Source organism: Mus musculus, chromosome 1, assembly GCF_000001635.26.
Source record: "Mus musculus strain C57BL/6J chromosome 1, GRCm38.p6 C57BL/6J".
Classification (NCBI taxonomy): domain Eukaryota; kingdom Metazoa; phylum Chordata; class Mammalia; order Rodentia; family Muridae; genus Mus; species Mus musculus.
In genome coordinates, this window is record NC_000067.6 from 106,008,207 (window position 1) to 106,034,429 (window position 26,223).

The window sequence follows — 26,223 nt, forward strand, 5'->3', positions numbered from 1 at the left end:
CCCACTGCAAGGCTCTGCCTTCCGTCTAGCAGTCTCCTTCCTTGGGGTTTCCCCCTAAGCTTCAGCAGTGCTGTCCTGACAGATTACATAAAAGCTAAGTGCTTAACAACAAAGCCCCAAATGCCTTCTCATTCTTCAGGGCCATGGGAATTAACCCTCAGCTTAGTTAGCAGGTGACTGATGCAGTTTTCTTAAGTGCATGACCTCCACTCTTACCTGGAGTAAGCTGCACTGTCTTCCTAAAACTGAACTGCCTCTTGTCATCTATTCTCCAGGCTGATGGCATCTTGAATGTTGTAGAAATTAGAGCAGAACTGTCCTGAGCACCTGTTCAGTGGTGCTGTGTGGGCAGGTGGTGATGAGCTGCAGTGAATTAGTGAGGTTGGGGTTGCTGAGTTCTCGATTCGTGAGAACAGCTGCTTCTGCCCTCCATGTTCTGGCCCCCTCCAGTTTGTTTTTCATATTATCACAGCAGCTCTGTGACTATTTCTCCTTCGCTGAAGTATCCGCAGTTCCTGAAATAATAACCAGGAACCGACTAGGAGTTTAGATGCGTGCTGACTTCTTGAATGGAATGGACTGTATGTTGTAGGGAGTTTTATAAGTGACAATACAGGATACAGTATAGATACTAACTACCTCAGGAGTGTACTGCAGCCCCCAAAAGAGCATGCTCCAGACACTCACTGTCCTAACACTCTGAGTGGAGCAACTGCTAATGCACTTCTAGTGTGCATCCTGCAAGCTGTTTCTGGAGCTGTGCTGCACACTCTCTAGATTGAGGCTTTTTAATGAAACCAGACCCAGCCATTTCTAATCATGAAAAGAAAAGTACTCCATGCATGTGGAGTCTGCTTTAAAGACTCCAGAGCTAGTGTAACATTTAAGATTGAAATCAAACCAGAATTCTGTGGTTCAGGTGACAGTGTTTGAGTGGTCTCTTCATGACCTCCAAGCCCAAGCGTCCCTCCAAATGTGGAGAGGAGGCAACGTGGCTTTCTTCAGGGTCTTGACATCACAATTGTAGTCTATTAAAGTCTGAAGGCAGTGGATTGATAAGAAAGACAGCACTGGGATTTATAGCACAGTTTAAATTGATTGCCCCCTTTTCAGAGTGAAGGACTTCTTCAATGAGGGTCTGCCTCATGGTGCCCTACTTCCTGACATAAGGAAGGGGATATGGGCTCTCATGAACATAGAGAGAAGCCTGATCCACTCATGGGAACCGTTGTTGTGTTCCTCAAGGTCCTTGGGTGCCAGGGTCATGATGAGCGGGTTGCCGCAAAGTTTGTCTTTGCAGGCTGTCGGTGCATAGGAGAGGGCGGCTGATGGAGCTCCCAAAGACTCTTAGTTGACGAATGGTAGTCAGCAATGTCAGTGATGGTGTCCAGACCTCCAGGCAAGATCCAAAGCCATGCAACAGGAGACTAAGATGGTTACAAATAAGGCCATTCCCCCTACCCCCGTGACGACCGTTAGTGCTGCTGGTACTCTTAGAAGACGTCTTAAGGTGAAGGCAGCAACTCCCTGTTGTGAATCAACAGTTTATTCTTGCAACCTTTTTATTAATAATAAAGATTAAATAAAGGTAACTGGTTGCACATTCGACTTTAGCATTGTTTTTAAAGAGAAACTTGTATCTAGGTACAAAACCTTTCATTACACTGAGATTGTACAGAGGAAATGGGAGGCTGGATCTGTTATGACTAAGATGGAAAGAGAAGAAGAAAAAATCCCATGTTACATAGGCTAGAAAAGACATACTATAAAGCTTTATTTTTAGCAAAAAATTCCCTTCCAGCTAAATGGGCCCTGGAAATGAAGAGAAAACAACATGGAAATATACTAGGTTGCATACTGATGCATGTCCAACCTCAACCCAGTAATGTGACCTTGATCATTGATCTCGTGGCACTTTGTGTGATATAGTCCTGTTATGTAAAGCAACTATCAGTGGTTTGAAACTTGAAATAGACATCTCTACCAAACATCTCTGGTTCTCTTTGTCAGCATATTTGTACTCCATAGAAATTACGGCACTGAGGAGGTAGTTCACTTGTAAACATGTTTGCCACATAAGCAAGAACATCCATGTAAAAGCTGAGTGTGGTCAGCCATGTTCATAGCCCTAGCACCAGAGTGTTGAGGGACAGGAGGATCCCCTGAAATCACTGGCCAGCTCTAGCCACTTCAGGGAGGGGAGACCCTGTCTCAGAAGATGAGGTGGAAAACACTCAGTGTCATCTTCTGTCCTCCACACGCTTGCCCACGCACTTGTATACACAGGTTCATACATATATATGTGCATGCGCTATACGTACTAAACAAAATCATGTTCAAAACTAGTAAAAATCCCCAGTGTCAAAAATCTATTAAAATGCTAAGTAGTGTCCATTTGGAAAATGAATCAGTTCAGAATTTGTCTCTCCGGGGTGGTGTTCCGAGGACACGATTCCATAGTGAGGGTGAGGATCCACTGACTGTATGATCTCCCCAGATGGACTCGAGCATACTGACCAAGCATCCCGCGCTGTGTCACTGTGCTAGACATGAGGAGTGCACAGATCACGTCATACAGACTGCTTTATAAAGAATAGGTTGTGTGATTCTACTCTCCCCTTTATTCTGGATTTAAGTGAAAGTGACAGTCATACAGAAGCTAATCCTAAATGTCAAAGCTGAATTTTTAAAAGAGTTAGTTTTAGGATTTTTTTTTTTTTGGAATATTTTTAAATTAAACAAGTTAAATAATGCAGTAAGAGTTTTGTTTACGTTTTTTTTTTCTTGGTCAGATGATAGTTTCTTATAGATTGCTTAAAGGATACATCCGTCATGTTGAGAAAAGCTCTGAAGAGTGGTTTGTTTTGTTTTTATGTGGGCAGTGTATGTCTACACGTCGAGGTCAGAGGCATGCTTGAAGAGTCCCTTCTCTGTGCCCAATTCTGCCTGGGCTTGAGGAAGTCTTTAGCCGTGAGCGAACCATCTCACCAGCTCTGAGGGGTGTTTATGGTATAAATAAAACTGCAAGGAGTTGACCCAGCTTTCATATCTTGGTTCTTTATTTGGCAGATAACATTTAATTGTTCACCACTGCCTGAGATTAAGGTGAGAGAAGCAGAAAGGAAGCACGAAACTGATAATAGAGGCAGAGAGAACACTTTTCAGAAGAGTGTCCCAGGCTTACAGCGCCAGCTGTACTGTGCAGAATGCCAGGTTTACCTTGAAGCTTTGTATAAATGCCCTTCAGACAGGGAGGAGAGCTTGCGTGTGAGATGTGTATGCTGGACACTGCAGGCATGCTGGATACTTGGGTTTCCCATATACTTCGGCTAGTCCTGAGAGATGTGCTTCCTACACACAGACCTGTATAGCTTCAGCCTGGTGCCTTGGACAGAAGGCTTTGAGATGGTTAATGAAGAGAAGGCGTTTACGTTTGTTGATAGTTGTTCCGCAGGTAAAATCTTAGTGCTGGGTATTATGTCTTTTCTCTTGCAGCTTCCAAAGGAATTCTCTTCTGAGAGTTTTGACAAGACCATCTTAAAAGCCCTGAATCAGGGTTCTCTAAGGAGGGAAGAGCGGCGCCACCCTGACCTGGAGCCCATCCTAAGGTAACAAATAGCCTCAGCCCCTGGCCTCGGGTGCTAACACAGACTATTGAGGGAGTTTGTGAGATGGACCCTGGTACTGGGCTCTCAGATCACAGGAGAAGACAGCAGCCCTGTCTGTCACTGTATTCCTGCTTATCTACCAACATAGCTTGGTTCCTTTTAACCGGGAAGGATCATGAGTTAAACCTGGGGGGGGGGGGCTTGTTTCTTTTTTGTGTTCTATGAAATTTTATTAAGGACATCCTGTCCAGTAGCTAGACTTGGGAGAGACTAAGTAGCCCAGGGAAATGGGGAGACAGACAGACAGACAGACAGACAGACAGACAGACCTTTCCCAGCACACGTTTACTTCCATCTGCTTTCTTGGAGCCCGGTACTGCTTAAGGTCAGGGCTTAACTCTTGTGAAGTTGTTGCACCCTTGGGAATGTATGTATTGCTTAGGTAGTTAAATATGGTGTCCTGTGTTTGTATTCACTCCTGTGTGTGCAAGGGTCAGGGGTGGTACAGGTAATGGGCGATACAGCATTCCCCTTCCTCTCAAATGCGAGAGTGTGTGTATAAACAAGGTAACCTGTTTTGTGACGGGAACTGGAAAGGTGACTGTATCGTCCCTCATGATGGCTTGCATAAGGCAGGAGGGATTCAAGGTGAAGCAGCCAGTGCTGGAGAGGAAGAGCTCACAATTCTGTAGGCTGGGTGTGGAGGCCAACACTTTTAATCCCAGCACTGGATAAAACCATGGAACTGAGTTCAAGGCCAGTGTGGTCTACATAGTAAGGCATGTCTTTAAAACAAAGCACAATCCAGCACGTGCAAAGGCTAAAGGACTAGCTGAGCGAAGGGAGCTGAGTTGCTGCATGGAATGGGTTGACCTAAAGTTCAGGTCAGTTCGTTCATAATGACATCAGTTCCCCTGTTGTGTTCATCTGAAAGAAATCCTTTCGGCAATTCCAGTCCAAGTGTAAAGAAGGCAAGTGGTTGCATTTGTCCTGAATGGAGAGGCAAGGAAGGGGTCTGGGGAAAGTTGTTCAGTTCTGGAAAAGTGAGCATCTAAGCTGAATCGGGAAGGGTGGGGTGAGTGAATCTGATGGTGTAGAGCAGACAGTGCTGGGAGTGGGTGCCATGGCAATCTGCTAAGACGTATATCCTGGGGTGGAGCAGTTGCTTATCATGCTGGACATCCCAGCTTTTCCCCTCCAAGCTGTTAAGAAAGCAATTGATGTTTTACTAGAAACTTAGTCACTAAGTAGAGCTAAGTGAAAGTATGACCGTGTGGCTTGGGGCATATGTGAGACTCCTGGTTTGCCCTTAGAACCTAAGCAGAACTCCTCAGGCTTCTAGATTGTTCCTAAGATCAGTGTAGCCCAGGATGGGGAAGGCAAGGATGCTCCACAGTAAAGCTGGGCAGAAGTCTGGAGTGGATGCATTACCATTGTATCACTAGATCCATAATGTAACGGTGGGAGCAAAGGACTGGAATGTGATGGAGCCCAGAAGAGCTGCCCTTGCAGACACCCACATCATGCAGTGATGCATGATGAGGCATGGGAGGGAGGGACACACACTGGTTTCAAACCGGAATGAGAAGGTGGATCTAAAAGTTGGTAGGTGACATGATGGGTATAGACTAGGTAAAATGGGAGAGGGGGCGGCTAAAGGACAAGGCAAGGGCTTGAAGGCACATGAGTGCTTGGTGACAAGCACCTTCCACCAGAGCAGGTCTGAAGGAAGGCAGAGCCTTGAGTTCAGTGAGAATAAGGAGATGCAACCTATAGCCACTAATCTGTGGCGTCTCGGAGGACACAGTGGAAGAGTGTAGGAGGAGAAAGGAATAGGCGTGGACCAGAGAGCATTCTGGGTAAGAGCAGGTGGATAAAGTTGTAGAATAATTGAATTCCTGAGAGCTTGTACATTTCTTGGGGTCCTTATTCTCCAGTACTGGGGTGGGCAGGGGATTCTGAGTGCAGCAAGCTCCAGGACGTGCTGGTGATTCACAGAGTGTCTCTGGGACTGATCCAGTACTCTGAGAACTGTGTCCAGCTGAGCAGTGGGGCTAGGGCATATCTGGCAGCATGAGCCTAGGCCTCCTGGGAGTGAGCATGCAGCACCCAGATGGCAGCCTCTGGTGTGTGAATGGCAACAGAATGTGACCTTACATGGACTGAAGGTCAGTACACACTGTTCCTGTCCACATTGGCATCAGTGTGTGCTTGGAACCCAGACAGACCATCTATACTAACTAGTAGTGGACAGAAGCTCTTCTGTTGTGCTTCACAGTGAAGAGGGGTGCAGCTTCCTAAGCGAAACTCAGTAATCCATAATGCTTGATGTGCAGTGACTCTCTATTTGCCTAGTGTGTGGTTCCCATGATAATGCCAGTTCAGTGAAGGCTATGTGGAAATTCAGAGAGAAAGAATAGATCGCTCTTGCCCAGATAATTTTTGTTGATGTTTTAGTATTTTCTTTGCCTGTAATTACAGATCTGCAGTTCATTTACCTCCCAAATTAAACTTTTAATCCTCTGCTTTGTGTTGTGAAACAGTCATATAGCATAGTCCTGGCTGGCCTGGAGCTTGTCATGAAGACCAGAGTGGCCTCAGACTTGTAGCCATTCCTTATGCTTCTACTTTACAAGTACTGAGAGCATAGGTAGCACCAACGTACCCATCTTTAAGCCATTGTGAGGACTCCACGGTCTGTCCCATCTGCTTTGTAGCCTAGTGTTTCTCTAGTGTGGACAAATAGACCATTTTCGTACCTAAAACACTTCCAGATATGTGGTTAATTGCTGAGGAGAGAGTATTGGAAATTGGTATACTGCCTGAAATAGTAAGAATGTCATATTCAGAGCACTGCCTGCTCCAGGCAGGGCCTTCTGCAGCCGGGCAAGCTTGGAGGCCCAGGTTTGAGAACTGGCTGATTGGCTAGGTGGGTGGTTGCCTCGTGGCTTAGGGTTGCTTCCTTTCTTTCATCCTGTAGAGCTTAGCAGCTTATGTATGAGATCATGTAGTTTTATTCATATATCTGCTTAGATATATGTGAGTTTCTTAGCTCTTTGAAAGAAATGTGAATTAACATTAACAATTTGTTTTTTGTGTTGTTTAGCTGTGAAGGTTAAAATAAAATTTCAGATGCTACCTCAGTTCAGTCTTTGTTTTGTGTCTCATCTATCTCTTTTAAGATTGGAAGGTAATTTCCAGATTGTTGGTTAACTGTCAGCGATAGCTCAGTAGCCATGTAGGAAAAGGACATTTGGAATGTTATACCATTTCTTATTTCAAAACTGTTTATAAAAGCTGGACATGATGGTGTGACCTATAGCACTGGGGCCCTGAGACGGGAAGGTGACTCGAGTTCAGGATCAAGACAAGTTGGACAAATGAGACCTGTTTCCAAAGAAGTACTTAGAATAGGGTTTTTGTTTGTTTAATTCTAGGAGTTGGGCTTTGAAAAGAGAATCTAAGTAAAACTGGTTCTAGCAGGACACACTACAGTCACCCAGGTTAGCTTGGGCTACAGGAGTTCAGGGCAATTCTGGACTGTTATTGAGACCCTATCTCAAAATAAGAATTAGGAAACATACGTAAACTGGAGGCCGGGACACAGCTTGGTGGTAAAGTTCTTTCCCAACTGTGTAAAGGTAGGAAGTTCCATGCCCAGCCCTCCCTGTAGGATCCTAAGTTAGGCCATGGTGTGATGCCTACTTAACATGCCTTACGGTGTGATAGGAGCCACCACTATGCTCACCATTTTCCAGAATCTTCATCATTTCAAACTCCTCAGCCTCTCCTAGTGTAAGGAGGTCCCGTGATAGGACAGCCATATGATAAACAGTGTGAGGAAGAGGAAGCCTACAGGCCTTCTCTGAGCAAAGGCGGCTTTTGAACCATCTAAGCAAACTGCTGAACACTTTTGTTTGTTTGTTTGTCAAGTTGAATCTTCCCCATAAAAAAAAAAAAAACTTTTTAGAAGATTCTTGCAGATGGGTTTTGTTAAAGTTTTCCCACTCCTGCAGAAATATATTAGAAAATAATGCTTTCTTTGGGAAAAGGTTTGGCTTGTACCCTGCATTTACCCCCACTCTCCTCTGCTTTAATGCATACTCACTTACGTTGGTTTTTAATCTGAACTGCGACTGCAGATATGGACACTGGCAAGTGATGTGACTTTCTTTCTTACACAGGCAGCTGTTTTCAACCTCACCCCAGGCTTTCCTTCAGAGTCACAAAGTCCGCAGCTTTTTTCGGTCGATCTCATCGGAGTCTCAACACAATTTCAGTAAGTGCCCTCTGTTGCTCTGTGGAGATCTTGCAAGTGTTTTTGTTTGTTTTGGTTTGTGTTTTGTTTTTTATGGGGTTTGTTTTTCATGTGTCATCCTGGTGTTCAAATGTAAAACATTTTAATTAAAAGTTAAGGAATAGAGACATGCAATTAAGAAATATGTGTCTTTTTTACACTGCACCTTAAAAGATAATGATACAGAAAAGATAATAGAACCAGGTAGACTGGTTCCCAGGAGAAAGTGTGCCCTCCAGTTCCTTGGCAGAGCAGATGTAGAGATCTGAGAGGTTGGCCATGCTGGGGCAGGATGTGCATTGTCCCCTCCTCCTATAGGACCCTCTAGTGCTGACTTCCCCATTCCTTATCCATGTGCATCTCATTGTCTGCACGGCAGCATATCTAAAGACCAGCCTACGCCAGGCAAGGATACTCTCCTTGTCCCGCCCATCCTTTCTGTCGATTTTTTCAGATAGGCTTTGTTTTATTCAAGGACTACAAAAGTCTGCTGTTTACGTAGACTCTACCTTATCCCAGGACTGTTCTGTGGATAAACGTCATTGTTAATCTTCTGATGAAAACTTGAAAAGTTTGGTAAGCAACCTGGGTGTTTATATTAAAGTCCTGAGCTTCCCTTGGGCCCCTTAGTCTGTAGCTACTTGAAAGTTCAGCTCTTCCTGGAGCCCTGTAGCTCACTGTTGTGTCTCTGTGTCCATTGCTGTCACTGCCCCTTCAGATCACACTGGTCAATACCAGACTGAATGTGATGTCCTCAGGACATTGTCTGAGTCTTGTTTCTGTGTACTGTTTGCTTTCCTGGTTTCAGTGTTCATCCCTCCTGTCTCGTGTTCAGCATTGCACCTCTCTCTTCAGCCTGGCTTTTATTTGGCCAATAACGCTGATATGTTGCATAGGTGATTTCTACTCACTTTAAGCCAATATTTTGAGGAACATTTTTTTTCTTTAAATCTTTCCTTCTGATTTCAGTTGTCATTTTTCTATACCTAAAGGAAAAAGAAAATACATGCCTCCTCAGTTTGAGGTCAGAGAAAAAGAGGTGAAAACGAAAATGGACTATTGAGGTGCTTTGAAAGTGTAACTGCTAGAGTGGCAGACACATGTGCCCATGTGCATGCCTTAGATGTTGGAACGTAGTTAGTGGGCAGGATCACAAGCACAACTCTGAGGACTAGCTGGCTGGAGTACGGTGCACAGCTCCATGGCTGAGTTTATGTCTGGGTAGTGGCAGGACTTACTGAAGTCATAGTTCTTCTAAAGCTCTGGAGACTTCTTCCCAAGTCAAAAGTTTTAATAGTCTACCAGTAACACCTGGCTCATTTCAAAAAGGTGTTGAAACAAAGTTAAGCTAATACCCCAGATTATCAACCTGTGCAGGAAAGCGACCCACATGGGACACATACATAGACATAAGGCAGAGTCTCTTGAGGTCTTAGCCAGGTTTTAAATTCACAGGCAGTGCTAAGGAGCCTAGCAAGTTTTGTCTGAAGAGTGGACACATAAAATATTGCTGAATGTCCACATCTTGGCTTGAGGGGAAACTTGTCAGCAGTTGATGTGTGTGAATTGTTTCTGCTAAAGAATAGCACAGTGTTGTCAGGGTTCATTTGCACACTTTTAAAAAAATGACTCCATCTTGTGTTTCCCTGGGGCAGAGAGCACTGTCCGATATGCTGACAGATAAGTAATTCTTGAGCAAACAGTGCTACACTCTAAGGTAGCTTCAGACTTCTTGTCTAGAACCCACTACTGTCCGAATGTGCAGTGGGTTGGCGCTGATCATAATCTCTGCTGTAACAAAACAGTAGTGTGGGGTTTAGAGCAGCTCAGCGTCGCCACGGTGCTGTTACAGGCTTTTCAGAAGTAACAGTAGAGAGTAGAGGCACTCCCCATTTCATCCTTTGCTTAGTGACCATGCTGGGCCTCGCAGGTGTCAGGTGCCACTCAGATAGTCCTGTGCGTTCTTGAAGGTCCTTCCTTGGAGAAAGGGTCTTTCACTATTAACTCTTCCCTCTCCTTGGGGCACAGGGATAATCATTATTCTGATTTTCTTTATCTCACTATTATAATTTTCCCAGAGTTAGTAGTATTGAATTATTTCCTGCAGATAACTTACAGTCCTCTCTGAAGACTTCTAAGATATTAGAACACTTAAAAGAAGACAGCTCAGAAGCTTCAAGTCAAGAAGAAGGTAATTGTAGAGTCACTAGACTAAGTCTGCACACACTGGCACAGGTCAGAACAAAGGAAAGAGAGCCCAGGTACACACGGGTATTGGGATGTCAGAGATGGCACTACCATACAGAAGAGTGGGCAGAGAAGAGGTTGCTCACTCCATGGTGTTGGCACAATTGGCTTTTTATATGAAGTGTATATTAATCAACTCCCACTATATATCATGTGCAAAACTTTCAAGGGATTAGCAACCATTTGTAAAATGTAAAGTTTAAAGTTTTATTTGTAAACCTGAGGAGAGAAGGTTTTGTTCAATAAGATGGATCATGACCATACATTTGATTAATCTAAGCAAGAACTTAGTATATGACCGAAGAGCCTGGATACTTAGAAGACAGTCTACAGATGATATACTAGCAGGGTGTTGACAAGAAGATGACAAATTGCTCGAAGTAGGAGGATTTTTCTGCAGTAGATCAGTCAGTGATATCATCATGGGATGATGTGAATCAGTGGAGAATTTATTCCAACATGTGAGTAAAATGGAGCATAGGAAATATATGATGAAACCCTCAAGCCAATAGGCACACAGCCTCCCAGGTAATTGAGAAAGTGAAGGACAGGGCCAAGACACCACTGCACGCACATTCATCAGACCAGTAAGCCGTTTTCACATCTGATGTCCAGGATATGACAGTAGGAGCTCAGACGTTATGGATGAGATGTTAATTGGCGCGTGTGTTTGCACAGACCACATGGCATGATGCAGTGAAGCTGGAGATCATGGCTACTACCTGCTGATTCAGCATCTATGAAATTAGACCATGTGCTGGCTGCACCAGGGTTTGTAGTGACAAATACCAGGGAGTCACCTGAATGTTTCAACTAAGTAGTCTCAGTAGACATACTAAGTATATCTGCTGGGCAGCAGTTAGAATAAAGCCCGCCATAGCCCTCTGTGAGTTTATGAATGTACTCACATGCACAGGTGGTTAAAATGGAGCTTTCGCTATAGTGTTTCAGCAAGTTAGGTAATAGTTAACTTCTGTGGAGGGGAGCAGGGGAGTAAAGGGTGACCTGTAGTCAGATCTCATACATCATTTCTTTTTTAGAGTAACTTGAGAGTGATCTTGTGGACTTTTAAAAATATTGAAAATTTTAATAGAAATAGTTTTACCTGAAGTAAATTCAGTTTGAAGTAACACGCTCACGTTAAAATTGCATAATTTTGAGTAAGATTGGTGTGCACATTTGAGGTAATTCAATAGTGTATTAGGCAATTGAAGATTTGTTATGGTATCTTCTGTAAGCTTGGTATGGTAATGCACACAGTAATCCTGGCACCCCGGAGGATGAAGCCAGGAGTTGGATTTGAGGTCAGCCTGGACCATATAGTAGACCTTGTCTCACAGAAACAAGTGGAAGTGCCCTGTGTGCTGGGAGCTAGGTCAGAGCTGGGCAGGAGCCCTCCAGCTGCGTCAGTCAGCACGAGCATCCTTTCAGTGCTTTGCTGTAGCACATAGTGTCCTGAATTAATTCACTCTTCTTTCTCCCACCCTAGATGTGTTACAGCACACCATCATCCACAAGAAACATGCTGGGAAAAGTCCCGCTCTGAAGTAGGTATCTAACTTCTAAAGTGTAAATGCCTTTGTACACCTTACACTCAGTCAGTGTTTAGTCAACTTCTCACCTGTGTGCTGTCTGGGAGTCTGCCATTTTCCTCTCGGGTGGGTTTTTTGTTTTGCTTTCTTTTCAGTTGCCGTGCGTGCTGTTTCCCTTTTGTCCCCTTCCTTCCTGCCCTTTGGGGAAGTTCTTTTGTGGCAGCCTTCAGAGTTACATACTGAATTTTATTCTTGTAGCTGCCCCCAAAATTGCAGTGTGTCTTTCACCTCTTAACGGGTAACATAAATTCATAGACAGTTTGTGCTTGCACGATTCCTTGAGTACTCTAAGGGACTCAGGTCACTGTATTGCTTTTGCCTGGGTTACAGTCATCCTGCATTTTCATTGTCTTCATAGTTTTAAATTGTGGCACTGTTTTCCAGCATTCATTTAGATCTCTTTCTGCTGTCTTGTCCCTCAGCATCCACCTATGATGGTTTCCCTTTTAAATGAATGCAGTTAGGGTGTGTGTGTGTTTGTGTGTGTGTGTGTGTGTGTGTGTGTGTGTGTGTGTGTGTGTATACACTTTGTATTACTGTGTATTGTACTGTGTATTATTGTGCTCACAAATCAAAGCCATCTACCACTGAGCTGTGCTTAGCTGAGTGAGTCTTGGTTGGCATTTCTTTTCTGCTGCCTCTTTGAAGCTGTAACTGACAGTCTTCTGGCTGTGTAGTTTTCATCTGCTGTGTGCCACCCCGTTGGCCTATCTCTGACACCTGATGTCTCTGGCAGATCAAATTGTTGATGTGATTTCTAGCTTACTAGTACTGCCCCTCATCTAAATGCCACAAGCGTTCTGCTCTTTTAGTCAGGACCCTCCTATGGGCAGCTGCTTTCTTTCTTTCTTTGTAGATGAGCTTGGGACTCCTTTGCTTGTGGCAGCCCTGGTTCCTCCTCTCTCCTGGGACTGAAGCCCTCCCTTCTCTGATCCACTCTTAGAGCTGTTCTTTCGGTAGCCTTTCCTCCTAGAGCCTTTGAGCTTTTCTCTGTTGTCCGTGATGGACTTTGTAGCTGTTTGCATTACTTGTGCTTCTAAACTCTGTAACTTTCTATATTTTGACTTTAGAAAGTTCTCAGCTTATGTCTTCAGATAGTCAGTTTCTGTTCTCTGAAGCCGTCTTGTAAGAGTCCCCGAGGTCCTTGTGTGTGGGCTGCTCACACATCCATCCCACTTGTCTCTTAGGTTTTTATGTTCCATCCTTTTGTCCTTCAGTGTAGCTTCTTCAGACCAAGCTTGTTATCAGCTCTTTCCCTCAGTTTCCCATCTGTTGAATTCTTACACTGGCTTCATAGTTGAAGACTTTACATTTGGTTCTTTCAGTGACTTGGCAGAACTCTCTGTCTTCCCAAAGTGTAAACCCAATAACTTCATCCTCTGCATTATTTAGGCCGTGGGGGGTTTCCAGTCACATTAGGTTGATCCTTCATAAACCTAATTGTACAGTTCCTCGCTCGGCAGCCCCTGCTGATCCAGGCTCTGCAGCCCCTCTGTTGATTGGACTGCAGGTGAAGCAGGGACACCCAGTCACAGGACACTAATGGCAAATGTACACGTGCTGCCACTCTCTAAGGACAGGCATTAATGATACTGTCCATTTACTTATTTCTTAGCGTATACTTTTTCCCATACACCTAACTCTAGATACTCAAAAGAAAAACAAAACGAACAAACAAAAAAACCCCAGAGACTAAGAGCCTTCTTGAGATGGTAAAATAGGTTAAGTTACGGGGACAGACTTGACACTGTCATATGTTTCTCTTTTATGAGCAGTGTTGCTACAAGCTGTTCTCCATTGGATGGCCTTACCATGCAGTATGCAGAACAAAATGGAATTGTGGATTGGAGGAACCAAGGCTGTGCGGCCATCCAACACTCAGAACACTGTGTGTCCTCAGCTGACCAAGTATGTGGCAGGTTGATTTTGGTGTCATGTGGTAAAAGCATTCTGCTCTGTGTACTTCCTAAGAAATGAATGCTATAAGTGCTGTGTCGGGTGATTTCTGGTAAGAAGTGAGGAAGCGTTCCAGCAGGAAGCTTTATTCTTAAACAGGACTGAAATCTTCTGAGGTCTGAAAAGGTGTATCTTTGGTTGTTTGTAGGAATACTGCAGTAAGACACCTACACTCTTTATTCTAGTTGTAGGGTTCATTAAGTTGTTCCTTCTTTTTGGGGGGTGGGAGGGAGGGTCTCACTATCTTGATATGATAGGGTTTTTAAAACTGACGTTTTCTTGTAGTGTTTAGTCAGGTGTCTCTGCATTCTAGCCTGTAATAAGTGAACTACTGTGCTGAGAGGAGAAGGCTGTGGTGCATATGGTATAATGTGCTACCATACTGGGGCAGAAGACTCATGCCGCAAGTGTGTTCTGTCTAGAAGATAGATCTGACCAGGACACAGATCCAAGTGTGTCTTTATGGATTCGTGGTTGTTTTGAGACGTTGTAAGTTGTCAAGGTCTCCTTTCTAAAGCCACCTGACTTTCTTTCCCGCTATTCCAATGTCTAGACCCTCCCTTAAGTTTGACAAACAGGTCAGTTTTATTCACCCGACCTTCAGCGAAGGCCTGTAGCACATGCAGTCACTCAGCCACAGTCTGTTTTAGACAGTAGTCTCCATTGCCCACAGAGATAACATTCCCGGAACTTAGCAGAGTACCTGAAAACCTAAGTGATGTCAGCTCCTGTCTACGTTTTTCCGATACGTACATGCAGAGCTATGATACACTTTGTGAGTTGGGCCCAGTATGAAGTTAACCACAGTAACTGATGTAATAAGACAGCAGTAACAGTATAGTATCCCAATGTATATGGTTGTGTTCATGTGCTCGGCTGCTCTCAGGCAAGGAGTGAATATGGCCTGATGTCTGCCAGGAAGGTGGGACAAAGTCAGGTTTTGCCATGCTGCCCAGAAGTTTATGACATAGGACATGTTTACTTGTGGAATTATCCTTACTGTGTTTTGGACTGGTTGACTCTGGGAAGTATAAGTGCAAATGAAGAGACCTTACTAGAGTCATAAAAACAGAAAATTGAGATCCAATGTAAAAGAACAGTTTTCTCATGATTAATGTTAACTGCTTGTTATAGAATATGTACACTTTAGTGCTTCTGTAGGGAACTTCAGAAGTGGGCTGGAAATGAAAATGTGTTAGTCTTTAATGGAAAAGATGCTGTTTTAGTGTTTGCTAAGGGTACCTGTAGCAATGTGTGCTGTAGCTGAGGTCTGTCTGTTTTTATCTCCAATAGCACTCTGCTGAAAAACGGAGCTTATCTTCAGGAAATAAGAAGAAAGGGAAGCCACAAGTAGAAAAGTAGGTTCAATTTAATGTTTGCAATAGTAAAAATTAGGAAAGATACACATGCAGTATTTGAAGCTGTGTGTATATCTAGTGTATGTTTACATATATATACATATACACATACACACACACACACACACACACATATATTCCAGTGATTTTACTTCTTTCTTAGTTTTGGGATTAATGTTGTAATTGAAAGTGTCACATGCAGGTGACAGAAGTCAAGCTGTTATGGGGGTAGAGCTCAGAAGCACACTGAGTGGTGACACTTGGCTTTTCTTCCTTGCAATTGATTTTCATTATACAAATATCTGAAGGGTTTAAGTTCTACTCTCTTTAATGTTTTTGATAGAGGACCTTACAAAAGTGTTGATAATCTCTCTCTACCTGTCTGTCTGCTTGGTTTAGGGAGAAAGTAAAGAAAACTGAGGACAGATTGAACAGCAGAATAAATGGAATTAGACTCTCTGCTCCACAGCATGTTCATGGCAGTACTGTGAAAGGTAAGAAGGGTCGTGGCTCCAGCACTCCTTAGGTCAGTTGGTGTAACAAACGTCAGCTTAGCGGACACTGAGCTGTTGTGTCCCCTCCCTGCCATGTACAGCAGTTTCCAGTCAGAGATGTTCATAGACACTATAGAAAGAAAAATGATTTTGTTCTGAATTACAGATCATGCCAGTTTATTGTATTAGCTAAACTGGGAATGACTTCTTTTTTCTATTGCTATGATAAAACACTATGACAAAGGCAGCTTTTATAAAAGAAATTATTTAATTTGGGGTGTACAGTTTCAGCGGGTGAATGTGTGACCATAGTAAGGGCAGTCTGGCAGGTCCAGGTGCTAGAGCAGTTCTGAGAGTGTACATCTTGACCACAAGCACACAGCAGAGAGGGCTAACTTGGAATGGTGTGGGCTTTTTCAAACTTCAGAGTTCTTCCCCCACCCCTACCCACATGACACACCTCCTCTACCTCTTAATCCTTCCCAAATGGTTCCACTAACTGGGGACTAAACATTCAAACAAATAAGCCTGTGGAGGCCATTCTCCTCCAGACTGCTCTGAAGTTCTGGGGAAGAGGGCCTGGACAACCCATCTTACCTGTATAAGGATGTGGTCCAGAGCCATGTTGTAGCACTTTCATGTCTTATGTTCCACATGGTGACAGCACTGACAGCAAACGCTGTCTGCTGTTGACTGACTAGAAGCCACTCCTGCCAGGCCTTGTGCTTCTGGTCCCTATCTCATCACATTTGCTTCCACATTTGTCTTCAAAGAGCATAGTTAACTGAGCCCCTCCCTTGTCTACACTCTCTGAGGCTCACAGCCTCAGATCTCACACAGTTCTGGAATTCCTGTTCCTTCAGGGAGCTCCCAGCGGTTCTCATCTTCTTCAGCCTTAGTTGCCCAAAAAGCAGCACACAGGCTTTGGTCAGAGCCACGCATGGCTCTGGTTCAGTGCCCCTTGTTTCTTAGATGTCTGGCCTCTTTGGAGTTGTAATGTTGCCGTGCATAAGCCAGGAATAATGCCCATCTCACCCAGTTGTAAATTGCACAGAACAGCCTGCGAACAGCACTTAGCCACTGAGTGGAGAGATGCTCAGTAATTTAGTTCTTGTTCCTTGTTGTACTAAAGGAGACAAACATACACATTTTGGGGCTATTGCAAGCTTTGTAAAATCCAAACTCCACTTCCTTTTTCCCTTTATCTCTTTAATTTTTAGCGTTAATGATAACAATTAGGCTTTTCAAGTAAGGCAAACCTTATCCTATGTTGGGTTGGTTTTGCCTCTTTTATTTTTTTGTTTGTTTGTTCGTTTTAGTGTTTCTATTGATATCTAGATATACACATGTAGATATACATATATATGTAGATGTAGATCTAGATCTAATTGACTCATATTTACATTTATTGGGCAGGAGTATGAGTAACGTGTACTTTAGACATCTTGTCTCATTGATGTCTTATGTCATTCTATTGTATGCCAACCCCAAGCTAAGGAAAAAAATTCATTTATTTTTCTCTGAAATATTAAAGTGCAAAGCATTCAGTAAACTAGAAATAATTATTTTCTTTCTTAATATTATATCATTTACTTTTAAAAAATGCTCCTTTTTTAATTTATTTACTTATCTTTTATGTACATTGATGTTTCGCATAAACGTGTGTCTGTGTGAAAGTGTCAGATCTTGGCGTTAAAGACAGTTGTGAACTGCTCTGGGAATGCTGGGATTTGAACTCAAGTCCTCTGGAAGACCAGTCAGTTTCCTTAACTGTTGAGCAACTTGTAATTTTTAAAATCTTATTTTAAATCTTAACTTCTTCTTTGACCAGTAGCATACCTGTATAACTAAGAAATACAAAAGGGAACAAAGTAAAAATGCCACAGTGCTCCTCTGCGATTGCTACCTTCAGGAAGCTGTCTGTGCGATTAGTCAGCTCTGTAGGCTACAGTTTTTCTTTAAAAACTGCTCTCAGTGCTAGGGATGGTGGCACAGCCCTGAAGTCCCAGGGCTTTGGAACTTGGAGCAGGAAGATTACCAATTCAGCACAAGGCCAGACTAGACTACTCAGTAAAATCACGTCTTTTTATTAAAGAAAAAAAAAATCACTTTATAATTCCATTTTAAAGAGATGAGGGCATTGCTACACAGAGCCCATTAAGAGCTTATTGCTTTGGGGTCTGGAGAGATGGCTTAGTGGTTAAGGGCACTTAAGGTTGCACTATCATGAGGACTTGAGTTCTTATAGCAGTGCCCACAAAATGAGCTGGCTATGATCTTAAAGGAGCCTTTAACCCTGGAGGTGGAGGCCCAGGGCTTGCTGAGCACTCTGTTAGGCTTCTAGCCTGGGTTTAGGGAGAGAAGGCACATGACACCCTCTTTTGGTCTCTGCGTATGTTCACACACATACACATATGTGCACATTCACACACAGACACACCCCAAAAAATAATAAATAAACTTTAAAAAGAACTTAATGTTCACTTTAGTATGCTAGCGTTTCTTACCACTTTTCTGTTGCTGATGGCCACACTAAAAACTTTAAAAGGAAATGAGACCCTCTTGTGTTTTTGTATACTTAGATTGCTTGCTTTTTTTTTTTTTTTTTTTTTTTTTTTTTGGAAAATTTTTACCCTTCCATATAAGCCCACTGCTACTTTTCTTATAGCTTTATGAGTTTTTGTGCAGTTTTTTTCTTGGCAACTTGCTGTTAAATAAAATGAGCCAGCAATATCTACATTCTTAAGGCCTGTGTCTTTCATTGCTCATTTCACATTTCAGTGGCTGTAGTAGGCTAGGTCATCAGTAAACATCTTTACACAGTTGGAAGTTTATTCCTGACATAAAGCACTAGTTAAGTCAACTAAATTGCTATTCCACTATATGTCTTCTCAGTACATATTTTGCCTAATAGTCATTACTTTTTATTGTTCTACCATTTTGCCATGGAAATGATTGGCTTGTCCATACGTGTTAGGAATCCCCTAGAGTTGCATATATGAATCTGTACAGTAAACATGTGTTGGATGCTGGCTGTGTAACAAAAGCCATGCTAGCAATTGGCTTACAGAAATGAAGAAGATGGGACTAGGCTATGTCTGGCCTGGTGTATGAGTGACCCATACTAGACACATGAATATTCTGACCTAGTGTGCTTACAGTGGATATAGCTAATTGGTCCTTGTGTGTACTGCAGCCATTCCTACCTTGTCTTTGGATAGGAGTGACATCTGGGTAGAAATTAAAGGGCTACCTTATCTGCTTGATGAGAAACATGTCGTATTAAGTACTGTGGCATGGCTAGTGGTTTTAACAGAATAAGTATTATGATAGACCACCCACTCTTGGATGGTGTCTATAGCAAGCTCTAAGGAGACAAATTCTGTAGACCTACAAGGTAGTTCAAAGTGGTGATACTGGCCTGACTCTGTAAGAAAATAACTCTGATTTAGTAAAATTATCTTGATATTCTATGCCTCTGCTTTAAATATGTATTTATCAGCTACTTAATAAATTTCAATATAAAACAAAGAATTTTAAATGTTGTAGAAAAATAAATCACTTATAGCTACAACTGATTTCTAATGATTCCATTTGAAAATTAACATAACTATTTAACATAACTTTAGAGTTGTTATTTCTAGATATGAATTTGGACATTGGATCTGGACATGACACATGTGGAGAAACATCTTCAGAGAGTTACAGCTCTCCGTCTAGTCCACGGCATGATGGAAGAGAGAGTTTGGAAAGTGAAGAAGAGAAGGACAGAGGTTTGCTAAAGGAGAGGGGGTAGAAAGAGGTGGGGGGACGAAGCTGTCTTCTCATGAGCACAAACCTAATCAGAAAGAGCCCGGCAGGGTGAGCCCAGTAGCTGCTCAGCTCACGTGGGTGATGATTTGGGGAAGAAGTCCATTCTTGCTAAAGACTTAATGTTCTTGTTAGTGACTTGTATGTTACTGGTTTTCAAAACTGGCGTCATTGAGAGATTACTGCTTTACTGAGAGGGGTAGGGTAAAAGGTCATAAGGATCTCCTTTCTTGCAAGATTTTGTATTTCTTCTTAAACATTCCTCTGATTTCTCCAGGCCTTTAGTTAATTTCCTCTTTCCTCGACACTCTGGTCTGACTATAAGAGCCCCTTGAAAAGCCCACTGATGGCTCACACCATGTAGTGGTCAGCACCATACTGTGTTGATCGAAGTTTCTATGCTAAAATTCTTACAGCATGGTATTTTGGCCAAATGTGGTTTCTCACTGCAGTTTTCAGCTCACTGGGACCTCAGCTTCTGTGTCACTTTGGCATGTCTCAGGACACTGCTACTGTCTTTGGAAACCGCTGAAGTCAGTTTTTGCCTTGTGATTGTTTCACAGTCCCATCATGTAACACCTGCAAGGGTCAGTGATACCACTCTGAGGCCACACTGCAGTTTTGTACAGAGTCTTCTCAAGAAAGAAGTGAAAATAACTCAGAGCTCTGGGACATTGAGAGAATCATAAAACTGAACAAGAAGGCTTCAGTGTATGTTGTAGTGCAGTTTGTCTTGGTTCCATGGGGTGTGCCTGAGTGAGTACAGACACTCTCACGGACCTCAGTTCTGACTCTTGAGTGGCTCTCACCTGCTTGTCATGTCTGCGGTGACTCTGAGTAGATAGATGGCAATGTCCTTTATTCATGTAGGCTTTCCTAAAGACAGACAGGATCTCTGGGATCCAGAGCTTTGAACGTTTTCCAAGTTTGAGTGTATACAAACGCTTTTAGGAATGTGTGGCTTTGTTGTTGTTTATTGTAATGATGCTGTGAGACTGCTTTCCAAAGTCAAGTACAAGACTATCTTTGATCATAATAGGGCTTCAAAACCATGGGACTGTCTATTATGACGTAAGACTTAAAGTTTTAATTCATATGGAAATTTAACAGGCCATCTGAAACATTCTTTTTCCTTTTTGGACTTCATTTTTGTTCTTAACTCTGCATAGATGGATGGTACAGATTCAGTGCCCCGAGGAGGTTGTGAATTTAGGAATCCTCCCCCTCTTACAAGGTTGAGTATAAGTAGAATAGTGATTTCTCTCTCAGGGTCACAGGTGCTCTGAGCATTCACTCATTCACTTAAGCTCCCTCTAATACATTGAGACAGTTCAGTTAATAACACTAGATTTCTGTGTCATTGGGCTCTATTTAGCCTTTCTTTAGGAAGGTTAATTAACTTTTAATACTCTTACTTCAAGAATGTTTATTCTTGCCAGCTGTGCATAACCAGTCTTGCCTTAGTGAATGCAAACACTCTTACATCCCTCAAGTAATCCAGCTTCATTTGTGAGCAGAAAGATTCTTACAGTAGGCACAACATCTAACTCTGAGCTGTGGAGACTGCAGTGCAGCATCAGATAGGCCCTTGGTTCCCTCTCCCTGGGGAAGCTGGAGGGGCTTGTGTGTGTACCGTGGCGTGGTGCAGAGCAGCTTAGTGTCTGCCGTGAGGTGGTGACGTGACGGTGCTTTCTCCCTTACTCTGCCTCTTGTGTTCCAACAGCATGTCCATTGTAGGACTAATCTCATAGACTTACGTGTTCCCTGTTGAGTATATACTGTACAGATGCTAACTAATTCCATTTCTCCCCTGAAACATTTGAGTTAAATGTTCTCCTGAGCAAACTCCTTGACTGAATCATTTATAAGATACATTTTAAAATCAGGTGTGATGGCACAGAGTGGATTGTTAATGCTTATCCCAGTAATAACGTTAGTAGTACATGCATACGTCTTCATACTCCAGTACCCTGTTTTATTGCTGTTTTGCTTATTCCTCCATGTTTTAGAGATAAAGCATACTACAGGCCAGAGATCAGAGGAAGTCAGCTTGAGCAGTCAGGAAATGTGATAGAGGGAGCATTCCCGACTTGAGAATTAATTTGAATATACCAAGCTTTTAGTTCTAACATGAAAAATAGGAATTCAGCCTGGGTTGACCCGAATTTGTACGTTTTCTATAGATTCAGACAGCAATTCTGAAGATTCTGTGAATCCGTCGTCAGCCAGGTTTTCAGGTTATGGCTCTGTCGCCCAGACCATCGCAGTCAAGCCGCCTGCTGAGACTGTCTCCCTGGGAACCGAGGACGGGAATCTTTTGGAAGCTGCACTGACCTCACACAAGTACCCGCATATTCCCTTCATGCCAACTCTACACTGTGTCACGCACAACGGTGCCCAGAAGTCGCAAGTTGTCATTCCGTCGCCCAAATCTGCAGATGGCAAAACCTTAGGGATGCTTGTCCCTAATGCGGTGGCTATTTCTGCAGTGATGGAATCCTCAAATTCAGCCCCTGTTGGAATCCTAGGCCCGGCAGCTTCTGGGGAGTCAGAGAAACACCTTGAGTTGTTAGCTTCCCCTTTACCTCTCCCATCAACCTTCCTCCCACACAGCAGTGCGCCTGCTTTGCAGCTGACATTACAGAGTCTAAAGTTACAGCCACCACAGGGATCTTCTGACAGTTGTCCAGTTAGTATCCCACCACAACCAACCGGAAGTCTGAGCATCGGATCACCAAACACTGCCTTTATTCCTGTCCATAACCCAGGTAGTTTCCCAGGGTCTCCTGTGGCTACCACGGATCCCATCACAAAATCCGCACCCCAAGTGGTAGGACTAAATCAAATGGTGCCTCAGATTGAGGGGAACACAGGGACAGTCCCTCAGCCGAGCAATGTGAAGGTAGTTCTTCCGGCAGCGGGCCTCTCAGCTGCACAGCCACCAGCTTCCTTCCCCTTTCCAGGCTCACCCCAGGCTGCCAGTGCACTCCCCACCCAGAATTCCAGTGCGCTCAACGCAGCCACTTCTGCCCAGCCAGCAAGCACAGGCATCAGTCCATCCCAGTCCACAGTTCCCCCTGCTGTTCCCACCCACACCCCAGGCCCTGCCCCGAGCCCCAGCCCTGCCTTGACACACAGTACTGCACAGAGCGACAGCACGTCGTACATCAGTGCTGTGGGGAACACGAATGCTAACGGGACCATAGTGCCACCACAGCAGATGGGTCCCTGTGGTTCTTGTGGGCGAAGGTGCAGCTGCGGGACCAATGGAAACCTCCAGCTAAATAGTTACTATTATCCCAACCCAATGCCTGGACCAATGTACCGACTCCCATCATTCTTCACTCTGCCATCCATTTGCAATGGCAGCTACCTCAACCAAGCACATCAGAGCAATGGAAACCAACTTCCTTTTTTTCTGCCTCAGACTCCATATGCAAATGGACTGGTGCATGACCCAGTCATGGGGAGCCAAGCCAGCTATGGCATGCAGCAGATGGCAGGATTTGGGAGATTGTATCCTGTATATCCAGCACCTAATGTAGTTGCCAACACCAGTGGTTCTGGGCCCAAGAAGAATGGGAATGTCTCATGTTACAATTGTGGTGTAAGCGGACACTATGCACAAGACTGTAAGCAGTCATCCATGGAGGCCAATCAGCAAGGTAATCCCACTAACTCCCAGAGGACTTGTTTTTGAATTCCCAGTTTCTTCTTGATTATGTGGTACTGTCTTAGCAGAAAGATCCGTATGTGTGTTTGTTTACAGAGGTTGTATTTTCAGTAGCAAAATGCAGCCAGAGATGGCCAGCATAGACCCAGGCCCCGAGGTCATGGAGGAAGGTCTGAGGAAGTTTAGTTTGTCACTAAGGAGTGAACGGCAGAGGTGCTTGTCCAGGCTCAGGGCACAGCATGCATAGTACATTCTGTAATGTTGGTTCCTTGCATACAGGGCTGTAGTTTAAGAATACAGTCCTCGTACATAGAGGAAGCAGACGGGTTAAACTAGGATGTGAGCCAGTTCCCCGCATACATGGTTAGAGTCTGTGCACACAGCTGGCTCCTATCTGAGCCCCTGCTGCCCTTTGATTCTGTACACATAAGGCAAAAAACCAAGAGGCCATGGAATCTTTACAGCAACAAAGCTTTGTGAACACCAGTTTGGGAGTAAATTTGAAGAGTGCTAACAGCAGAAGAAAAACATGCACTTTACTAGCTAGGTGTGGGTAAGGGACCAGATTCAGTTCTTTTGTATTTGTCATTGTGCCAGATCTTACCTGGGGAATGTCTTGAAACAGGAGTATATTAATTAGGCATCCTCAAAGGGAAACCCAGTTAATTAGCTTTAGGTTATACTTAAAGCTCAAGCTCTCCTCTGCTTTTGAGAGTAGCTTACTTGCTGTTTTGGACTGGAGTTAGTGCTGAGGAAAGGCCTTTGAAAGCATGCTCATTTGCAGTCTTGTGTAGTGGTTTGTGATGCGTGTAGTCATAAGCGGTGACTTAGCCGTTCTGTCTTTCCTGTTTTAGGCACTTACAGACTGAGATACGCACCTCCCCTCCCCCCTTCTAATGATACGTTGGATTCTGCAGACTGAACGAGTAAAGCTTGCCTACTTAATGCACTCAAGTGTGGGGAGTCATGGGGTGTGGAGGGGAGGAAAGGAAAGGTATTTTGTTTCTTTGTCTGTCCATTTCCTCACTTTCTATGCAGTTGGGAGTTTTCATTTCTCTTTTACCTGTGTCCAGAATATGAAAGAATGTGATGCTCCTGAGCCTCTGGTCTCCTGGTCCAGCAGCCGGCTTACATGTATGACACTTGTAACTTCAATTTCAGACAAACTCTTGAACGGAAAACATTGATGTGTGCTTTTTTACACTGACTACTTGCTGTGTGCAATGTTTACTGAATCTTTAAACTGTGTATCTGACCTTAGTTGTTTCCACAACACTGGTTAACAGTCTTATGGTTTTCTTCTTCCTGGCTTTCCTCACTTTGACCCTGAACCCAACTTCTCTTCCAGCTACCCTCTCTCCCTGGCCTGCGGCAAGGGTGCTCAGCAGTGTCCTTGTCACACTTCAGTAACCTGTCTGAACCAAGGCAACATGTTTCACTGTAAATTTTAGACGTCAGATTTCCAAGAAGTATGTATATATGTCATAAGAGCATCACGTAAATGCATATATGCAGCACCTGTCCAAATAACATGAGAACAAGTGGGAGAGAGGAAATCAGACTCGGGAAGCCCCAAATGGGGAGTGGACAAACAGGCTGTTCTTGAGCGAAAACAGCAGTTCCTTCCATCACACTTCTGAGAGACTCAAAGGGGACACACTGGTGTGAATGTTCTTCTCTGTGTGCTTGTATCTGTGATGACAGTCAACATCCAGGGCTTCCTGTCGTCTGCCACCTTGACCTACCCAGACACTGCTGAGTGAAGATGTCCTCTTCCCTACCTGGCTGTTGCAGTGTCACACTGTTACAATGTGTGTGGTTTATTGCATCAGAACAGAAGCTAGTGGGTTTTCTCAAAAGTCAGGTACCTGCTTCCTAAGCCGAGTCTCCTCAGCCAAGTCACTTTTATAACCCTTTACCACTATGCTTGATACAATGTGAAAGACTGCGTGGAGTGTGTTGAGATGGTGTTTGTTAATCATGTCAGTGTCGTGTCACTAAGTTTAATGCTGCTGGCTTTTTAAAGTTTTGTTTTGTTTTAAGCCAATCTATATACTAAATCGCTTCCAGGTAATTTTTTGATTTCCTGAAGTGCACTGAGGTTATCTGGGAGGTTGGATGTATCTTCAGTGACTGCTGCATTCAACAGCAAGGAACAAGTACCACCATCCATTGTAAGCTCTCGGGGTAGCAGGGCTTCCCATTCCTTGGTACAGAGTAGAAGTGATTGACTTTTGTTGTGGGGAGTAGAGTTGGTGTGCAGCAGAGGCACTGGAATGTTGGGTCTGGGTTCTGAAACCTGACATTGTGAGACAAAGAAAAAACTTGAAGCAAGAAGAAGCTAGTTGAACACTTCAACGGTAGTGTTTGTATTTATCGCGCCAGTGTACGTTCTGAACCTTTCAGGGGTAGGAGCTACTGGGAGAGACGGGGGAGTGAGATGGGGTAGACGAAAGCTTTAATTTAGGAAGAAAAAGTTCAAGTAAAGGAAATTATTTTGATGAAATATATTTTATTTGATCTGGGTATTTTTGGACCACATTATTAAATTGTTGAGCTGCAGCTGAGTTGCTGAGGGGAGAGCTTTGCTAAGCCTTGCACAGGTGCGTGTGACTCATCGCCAGGTGTACTTTATGGAGCTTATTTTATGATTTCAAATACTGTACTGTACATAGGAGGTATGTTACCTTCTCCTTATTTGTATGTTTACCATATACTTTGATATTTGAAATGTTATGTACTGGAAAGGCCACTTATATTTCTAGAACAGATTGGATTTTATGCAATCTTTTTCCTTGAATTAACAGCAATAAAAAAATGAAAAACAGCCTAAGAATTATGCCTTATTGCAAGTTTTATAAAAGTGGGTTTTCATGGTCGTTTTCCTTTTAAAGAATAGGTTTGTTTCCCTCTTGCTGTGGGCAGTGTCTCCCACCATGATTTGCCACCTAGATGTTCTAAACCTTTCCCTAGTGTAGGTCATCCGTGTCCGTGCAGCCTCCAAAGGAAGGGAAAAGAGTGGATGCCAAGGCCATCATGTACAGGGCACAGTCCCTGTCCCTACAAACTAGACTTCTGGTTTAAGTTCCCCCATACTAGCAGCACAAAGGACCTGAGTTACTCACCTTGTTGACTCCTGTTGGCTGAGAGGCACATCGTCACCATGGCTCAGTACCATGTTTTTACTG

The 26,223-nt window shown here is 43.6% G+C and overlaps 1 protein-coding gene across 11 annotated transcripts in view; it reads left to right on the forward strand.

Annotated features, from left to right (window-relative positions):
- Zcchc2 (zinc finger, CCHC domain containing 2) overlaps nt 1–25,871 on the forward strand; it is a 43,688-nt gene extending 17,817 nt beyond the window's left edge. For 2 of the 11 annotated variants that reach the window (XM_006529512.4, XM_006529513.4), the window contains 10 exons: nt 3,496–3,608; nt 7,793–7,887; nt 10,013–10,096; nt 11,642–11,699; nt 13,520–13,652; nt 14,994–15,058; nt 15,458–15,552; nt 19,182–19,325; nt 21,546–23,027; nt 23,890–25,868. In XM_006529512.4, coding sequence (XP_006529575.1) covers nt 3,496–3,608; nt 7,793–7,887; nt 10,013–10,096; nt 11,642–11,699; nt 13,520–13,652; nt 14,994–15,058; nt 15,458–15,552; nt 19,182–19,325; nt 21,546–23,027; nt 23,890–23,957 — 2,337 coding nt within the window. In that variant the 3' untranslated portion in view covers nt 23,958–25,868. Of the gene's footprint in view, nt 1–3,495; nt 3,609–7,792; nt 7,888–10,012; nt 10,097–11,641; nt 11,700–13,519; nt 13,653–14,993; nt 15,059–15,457; nt 15,553–19,181; nt 19,326–21,545 lie in introns of all 11 variants that reach the window. The other 9 variants (XM_006529514.4, XM_006529517.4, XM_006529515.4 and 6 more) reach the window with 7 other exon arrangements.
- The last annotated feature ends 352 nt before the right edge of the window (nt 25,872–26,223 follow it).